Genomic DNA, 8420 nt, shown 5'->3' on the forward strand with positions numbered 1-8420 from the left:
AGAAATTGATGTGCCTTTAAAAAAAAACCAAACACATAACTCCAAATGGTATGTTCTTTAACATGTAAGAAATACTGGTCTATCCAGAGATACTGAATTGCATTTCTAATAGGGATAAGTTACACACTGCTCTGTAAAATGTTTGCTGTCTTTCACACAGGGGTTGAGAAAATAAAGCAAAACCCACAAAATGCTCTAAGTGTCAAATGTTTTTTTTTTTTTTTTATTTGCTGTGGAGCTTAAAATCTTTGGAAGAAGTACAGAAATAAATTTGATGACCGGACTTGTTTTCAGATTACTTTTGCTGCGATGAAACACCACAAACAAAAGCTACTTGGGGAGGAAAGGGTTTATAATGACTCAACAAAAGCCGTGAAGGCAGGCACCCACACAGGGCAGGAACCTGGAGGCATGGAGGCCATGGAGGGGTGGGTGCTGCTTTCTGACGTGACTCAACATGGCTCGCTTACCCTGCTTTCTTATAGAACCCAGGACCACCAGCCCAGGTATGGCACTACCCACAAAGCACTGGGCTTCCCCCATCAATCACTAATTAAGAAAAGGCCCAACAGCTTTGCTTACAGCCAGATCTAATGGAGGAATTTTTTTCAACTGAGGTTTCCTCCTCTCAGAGGTGGTGGGGGTACGGGAGGACTTTACATAAAACTGTACAGCACAGCACCAGAGAAGACTCACAGCCTCCATTCCCTTCACATTCCCACAGACCTGGCTTAGTTCATAACTGTGCTCTAGCTTGTCCTACTAGGATGGCATCCACATGTGTACTGAGTACTGCCACTGTCAAAGTCACTTGTGTCTAAATTTACTAGATTTCTAAATTCCATGCTAGACTCAAATGAAAAAGAATATTGGGCTGAGGCTCTATAGGAACGAGCATTTTAAGTAACTTTAATCCCAGCTCTTGGGAAGCAGAGACAGGTGGATCGCTATGAGTTCCAGGCCAGCCTGGTCTTAGATAAGTTCAGGACAGCCAGGGCTGTTAGAGAAACCCTGTCTCAGGAGAAAAAGTTACATGAGACCCTGTCTAACTTACATGTCATGGCACATGACATGGCAGATGATAATTCAGGAAAGGTCTCTTTGGTGCTGAGAAAGCTCTGGAGGCCACTTGGCAAGGATGACTGGAAACTGAATCTGAGAGTCCTGCAAGATGTCTGTCTACAAAGTGAAGCCATCTAAACTCCCTGGGAGTGCTGTCAAAGCTGAGTCTGGAGGGGAGTAGGAGTAACTAGCAGGGAGGGCTTGTAGAGGAGAGCCTACCTGCACCTGCCTGAGTGGGGCTGTATGTGCCTGTGGCTAAGGGAGGGGCTGTGGAGGCTACAACCAGAGTGAGTGGTAGGGCCTGTGGAGGTAGCAGCTCAGAAGCCTTGAGCAAAATGCAGCCCTTGCCTGAGGGAAGCATAGAGAGGGAGGGGCATGGCCTGCTTCAGGCCAGAGGAGAGCCTATAGCCGGTAGGCTTGCTGCAGCCTTCAGTCTCTAGACTCAGAGGAAGGCTTGAGAAGGTTAGGAATGCCCCTGTGGAGCAGATGGCCCCAGCCAGGTTTCCATGGCCAGAGAGTAGGACCCTGGACAGACAGCGTGCACAGTTTTCCACCTCAGGAATTTTAAAGGGAAACTTGCCACTTAAATCAGAGTCTGAAGACACTTCCCTAGAGGCTGGCAGCAGACTTGATTCCCCAAAAGCAGACACTTGTTGTTCACTGACAAAAGTATGTGAACTAGGGGAAACATTAAGAGTTTCCATTAGTGCTCAGTAGCCAAATGTATTAAAGTAAAATGGAGTTGACAGAGGCTGGGTGTCGAGTGTTTAAAGCTGCTTGACAGATTTTTCATTTTGCCTGCTTGTGCAAACCTCCTTCTCCTGCTAATGGCTTATGTTTGTATCTGTTAAACCACTTGCTTGTAGAAAACCTCTCCAGGTGGCAGCAGCAGAATGAGACACCAGGATGTGGTTTTTGCCTTTAAAGACCCCTTGCTCTAAATGCTTGGGACTACAGTTGGGTCCCAAATACCTGAGTGTAGTTCCAATCAATTGGAATAAAGACTTTCACTTGGCTATAAACTATGTCTGTGTGGTCCTCTCTAGTAGGCTCCCTGTGACATAATCCCCCACTCATTTGGGTCAGTTCACAGATCAGAATGTCACTTCAAACAAGTGTATATAACTATACAACTCTTTACTGGTCAGTTGAGTTCTGTGTACAAGGTACTGTTCATACTATTCCAAAATCAGTTCTAAGGGAAAAGAGCCTTCTTGATAAGTCTACTAAGTAAGTATGTTTTCCTTCAGTTCCATATTCCTACTGCAACACAGTAAGGATGGATATATATATATATATATATTATATTATTGCCAAGCACCATATCTATATCTATGGTTAACTGCCTGCTTGTGCAAACCTACACACACACACACACACACACACACACACACACACACACACACACGGTGCTCAACAGTTAGAATGCCCACACAAGATTTGTCTTTTGAATATGCTTGGTTTATTCACCAATCACTCCTTATAATACCATGCTAGTAAAATAGTTAAACAGACATCTCACCAAGCAGGGAACAGTTAGTTGGGCAGAAAACACTACTGCAGGGATCTTCTCAGGTGAGGATGCTTCAGAAGCTTGGCAGGCTCGACCCATGTTCACTGTGAAGTCTTTCAGCTGTGGCGGGCTGGGAGGATGGAGGACGGCGCTAGTAGATGTCCAGGAGGTCACTGAGAATGTCAGCCAATGTCTAATGCTGACAAGCTAGCTCCTGTGAGCTCAGCAATGGTGCTGGAAGTGCAAGGGTCACCAAAGTCAGGGCCACCCTGAGGCCAGTCTCAAAGCTTCCTTGCCAGTGTGTATCAGCACAGAAGATTGGGAAACCACATTTGGGGAATATGGCAATTTGGTCATATTTTAAACTGGCAAGGGGCCAGTTTAAAAGTTCCAGTTTTTCTATTTCAATTGGCTGTGGCTGTACTAACAAATCAACACCACCTAGGGGTTAGTTCATTAGCATATCAAGACTTGTTTTGGGACTTAGATCATCTCTGAGTTGCCTGGTGGCAGGTCCATTAACACGACAGAGCTTGCCAGGGACAGGATTGGGGGCAGGGTGCTTATCTCCTAGTCTGTCTGAGCTGCTTGGCTGTAAGCACCGATCTTACAGGCATTGCATTATTCTAAATCACACAAAAATGGTTTTCACTAATGTTCCTATCAATTCTGTTCTACTTTTAAAAACTTACCACTTCTGTCTTCCGTGGAATTGAGCTCACTTTATGGGGTTTAAACTTAAATCTGTGCTTCCCTAATAAGCATAAGACTTTGACAATTCTTGAAACTCCAATAGTGCTAGCACTCAAATCTGTTAGGCAAGTCTTCTGTCTCTAGGCTGTTTGGCCTCTGAGTCCAACTCCTGAACCAGTGTTCTTAAAGCAGAGCGAGCAGGTTTTGATTTTTAAATTTTGAGTATACTCTTGAGGTAGGAATAAATCTGCCCTATACCATTAGAAAAGTATATTGTAACATGCCATTAGGGAAGGAGAGCTACCTCTTTCTTTCACAATCTCTTCGGCCGTAATGGTGGCCACTTTGGCCCTAAAAGAATCAGTTTGCTTTCTTTTTCACTAAACTTCTAGTAAAGACTACTGAATTGCAATGACCCCTTTCAGGCTACTGAGACATCCAAACTAATCTAAGAGGAGCCTTAGAACAAAAGAGAGCAAAAGTTCCAGACACACGGGGCTCTCCTCTTTCCTTGACATGAATAAAGTCTAGAAGTAACTCAATTCTGATTCCTTCCTACTCCTCAGGAGCACAAAAGTTCTCATGTTCTTATTGCTGGGTTGGCTAAATGGTCAGCTTCCACACCTGAACCCATCCATGTCCCCACCAGCATTTACATGGATAGCATAAACTCAGCTCTTTTAGTTACCATTGCATTGTTGTGAAGAGATACCATCCAAGGCAACTTATAGACAGAGCATTTAACTGGGTGCTTGCTTACATCGGAGTGAGAAGTGTGGTGGCAGGCAGCAGGCTTGGTGCTGGAGAAGTGACAGTTACATTGTCATCCTCAAGCTGCAGTGAAAAGGGAGAGACTGGGCATGGCAAGAGCTTTTGAAACTTAAAAGCCTATGCCCAGTGACAGGACTGTTCCAAACAAGGCCACCCCTTTTAACCATTCTCAAACAGTTCCACTCCCTGGTGAGTAAGCATATATAATATTCTATGGGTCCATTCTCATTCAAACCACCACACCGGTTATAGGCAAAACTCATTGGTAGTAGATGAAGAAATAGCGACTTCCAGTTGTGAGGAAGGAAGGCACCAGGTGAGAGTTTCAGTGAGAGAAATGTTAGGCATCTTGATGTGTGGATCATGGTTACATGAATACACACATGAAAATTAAGCAATAAACGTAATAGTTGGTAAGCAAATTTATAAACTTAGACAAGAGAAAATAGAAGAATAAAAATAAAAAGCATAACTTTTTCTGCTGCTGAGGAAAAATAAAGACAAATCATCCCATAAGAAAAGTAAGAAAAATGGAGGGAAAAAAAGACAAGATAATCATGGTTATTACAAAGCACATTACAACTGGCAAGAAGAAATGTGAAAAACCACTTTACTATATACATGAGACCAAACAGACTAAGGTGAACAAACAAACAAAAAAAAAACCAGCAGAATGTGCAAAAAACAAGAAAAGGGGTAAATCCAAACCATGACTCCCTCTTACTGGTACTTTACTTCCTTCCCCTCCCAGCAAAAGCAAAAATAACGAGAAAAAAATGAAGCGAGCCCTCTCATCTTATTACTAAACTTTTTATACAAATTTCGTTCTAAATCTTCTAAACGACTCTAATTTCATCTTCCAGGGGTTTTTTGTTTGTTTGCTTTTGAAAACCATTTTGGTAACTAGGCTTGGAATGCCTTCGAATTCTTCTCATTAAGAGCAGTAGAACTTCATTTCCCACCCCCTAATGGCTTCTAGTTCCGCCTCGCTTCAGGGAGGGAGCCCCCTCCACGACGCCAGGGCCAGAGAGAGGTTCCAAACCCGGTTTCCGCATCCCCGCGACAGCCGCTTGAGGAGCAGAGCGGCCGACCAATCACAGGCAGGAGCGCCCCAGCTGAGGGCCCGCCCTCCGCCCTCCCGGAGCCTGCGCACTGCGCAACCCGACCGGTAGGAAGCGGCGTCGACCGTCAGGCGAGCCGAGCCCGTGCCTCGCCGCGTCTCCCGCGTCCCGCCCTCCCGCTCTCCCGCTCCACAGCCTCGCCACCGCCGACATGGTCGAAGCAGACCGTCCGGGGAAGCTCTTCATCGGAGGGCTCAACCTGGAAACCGACGAGAAAGCCCTCGAGGCGGCCTTCGGCAAGTACGGCCGCATCATCGAGGTGCTCCTGATGAAGGACCGGGAAACCTCCAAGTCCAGAGGCTTTGCCTTCGTCACCTTCGAGAATCCCGCGGACGCCAAGGCCGCCGCCCGCGACATGAACGGCAAGTCCCTGGATGGTAAGGCCATCAAGGTGGCCCAGGCCACCAAGCCGGTGTTCGAGAGCAGCCGGCGCGGGCCCCCGCCCCCCCGCAGCCGCGGCCGCCCGAGGGGCCTGCGCGGGAGCCGCGGCGGCGGCCCGCGGCGCCCTCCGTCCCGGGGCGGGTCGGCCGACGAAGGCGGCTACGCGGGGGATTTCGACCTTCGCCCCGCGCGGGCCCCGATGCCACTGAAGCGCGGACCACCGCCGCGCCGGGCCGGGCCCCCGCCCAAGAGAGCCGCGCCGTCGGGCCCGGCGCGCAGCGGCGCGGGCGTCCGCGGCCGGGCCCCGGGCTCGCGGGGCCGAGACGGCTACGGGGGACCCCCGCGCCGGGAGCTGCCGCCGCCGCGCCGCGACCCATACCTGGGCCCGCGCGATGACGGCTACTCGCCCCGGGAGAGCTACTCGAGCCGCGACTACGCGAGCGCCCGCGACCCGCGCGACTTCGCGCCCTCGCCGCGCGACTACAGCTACCGCGACTATGGCCACTCGAGCGCGCGCGACGAATGCCCTTCCCGGGGCTACTGCGAGCGCGACGGCTATGGGGGCCGCGAGCGCGACTACGCCGAGCACCCCAGCGGAGGCTCCTACCGAGACCCCTTCGACGGCTACGGGGACCCGCGGGGCGCCGGCCCTGCCCGAGGTCCGCCGCCATCTTACGGCGGAGGCCGCTACGAAGAGTACCGCGGCTGCTCGCCCGACGGCTACGTCGGCCGCGACAGCTACCGCAGCGAGCGCTACTCGAGTGGCCGCGAGCGCGTGGGCAGGCCGGAGCGTGGGCTGCCGCCGTCTGTGGAACGAAGCTGCCCGACCCCGCGCGACTCGTACAGCCGCTCGGGCCGCCGGGCGCCCCCCAGGGGCGGAGGCCGAGTGGGAAGCCGCCTGGAGCGAGGTGGAGGTCGGAGCAGGTACTGAGCCCCCAGGACTCGGACTCAGGACTCACGTCCAAGTCAAGAAAAGAAGAATTAGTTTCCTGGTAACTCACCCAAGGACTAGGACTAAGAAGAATCGTTTTCCTTATTTTTACCGTTTTAAGATTTTCCCCCCATGTTAATTACCTCTGCATTTTTATGCTTTTGAGAGGCAAAAAAAAGTTAAAGCTCGTTTAATTTCATTTTGGAATTGTTAAACGTTTCAACACGCTCATGTTAAAAGTCTGACTTGAACCTGAGTAGTAGTCTTCCTTGTCGTTCAAAGTAGTTCTCGTAAAGGCTTCTTCCTTCCAAATTTGCCTGATAAAGGAGGCAAGTGGTTCTAAGGTGTTTTCACAGAAATCGTGCCCACCTAAAGTCGAAAAAGGATCATGCTGCCCCTTCAGACCAAACTGGGGTTTGGGGAGAAAGAGTTGGGGGGAAAGTGGTGTTTGCCGCTGGATTTCAAAGTGTCTTTCAAACCCCATCTCTGTTCCCAGCACTAAAACCAAACCAAACGGCTGCCAAACCCACTTAGACCAGACGCTCGGTAAAGAAGGTGCCATTCGGTCAATGCTCAATGAGTTTAAAGCAAATGGATGCTGACCTTTATTTTAATTTTTTGACTGTTTTTGCCTTTTCTTTGGGGGTCTGCAGAATCTCCTGTCACCTCACTCCCCAAAATAGCATTTACATGACTGGAACAGCGATGGAATACTAAATTTAAAATTTGGCAAACCAACCTCAAAGCTGAAAAACAAAACAGCTCAAAATTATCAATTGATAGTGTTTATTTTTACCATTAATTACACATTACTAAGAAAGAAGTGTGCCAATGGTGGATTTGGGAATTGTAATGATTTCCATTCCTAACTCTGAGGTACTGGTTCAGGTGGAGAAAATTGGGCTTCTTCCCCTGGGGCGAAGCTTCTCAGGAACAGAGGTCAGAGAATCCCTGAAAGATTGCATTTCAACATCTGAGAATCTCAAATGCTTTGAAGGGACAGGGTCAACTGTCTGAAAAAGGCAAAGGGTTTGGTGAGTGTTCCCCACTGAAAAGGGGGGTTTGGGCAGAGAAAGACCAGAGAGGCTTCTTTGAAGATACTTCAGGAGAGACATAAGTCTCCTATTCACCCTAAACTTAGGTCAAGAAATAACTTGTGGAATTCCCCTGCTTGAGTGAGAAAAAAGGTGTAGAACTTATTTTCAGTGTAATTGCTCGAGGAAACGGACACATGAACAACTGCAACAAAAAAATAGAGTTCTGAGTGCAACACACACAACCTTAGAGAATGTTTTTTTTGACAATGTAGTAGATGAATTAAAGGATATGCCATATAGTTGCCCAGAAGATGAATTTCAGCAAATAGAATTTTTAAATTATTCTAGCAAAACTAAGATTTTTATGGGGAAAAGTTATTTATTAAAGAACAAAAGAAGAACTAAGCAAATGGAAATATCATGTTTACTCATGATGGAGAAGACTTACCATAGCTTCTCAGTCGTGCCAAATTAACTTGAAAAAGCAATGCAACTTCAACTGAAGTCACAACACATTTTTCCTCATAGCTTCCCTCCCCTCCTTAATAACACCATTGATTGCTGATCAGTTGTGATGCAGTATTAATAATTGGCACGCTAAACCAAAAATAAAACAGTAGCTTTATTTCATCAACAAATTGTGAAGGAACTCTAAGATAATGGATGTTATAACTAATCTTAAAATTTACATGGTGGAATAAAGAGCACGAAGAGCCAAAACAGTATTCAGGAAAAGTATTAGGAGATAGCAAGATTTATTACAAAGCTCTAACAATCTAAACTGTGTATTAACAACAGACAAGAATAGACCAGTAGACCAAAACCAGGAGCCTAGAAACAGTTCCACTTACAGATACAAGCATTGTTATGTGATAGAAATAGCTTTAAAAGTCAGTGGTGGAAGGATGGAC

The 8420-nt window shown here is 47.6% G+C and overlaps 1 protein-coding gene across 1 annotated transcript; it reads left to right on the plus strand.

Annotated features, from left to right (window-relative positions):
* The first annotated feature begins 5311 nt into the window (after positions 1-5311).
* Positions 5312-6472, plus strand: Rbmxl2 (RBMX like 2). Its single transcript, XM_038340801.1, has one exon. It carries the CDS (start codon positions 5312-5314, stop codon positions 6470-6472), a length of 1161 nt encoding a protein of 386 aa, XP_038196729.1.
* The last annotated feature ends 1948 nt before the right edge of the window (positions 6473-8420 follow it).

The sequence above is a fragment of the Arvicola amphibius genome, chromosome 1 (assembly GCF_903992535.2).
Source record: "Arvicola amphibius chromosome 1, mArvAmp1.2, whole genome shotgun sequence".
In the NCBI taxonomy this organism is placed as follows: Eukaryota; Metazoa; Chordata; class Mammalia; order Rodentia; family Cricetidae; genus Arvicola; species Arvicola amphibius.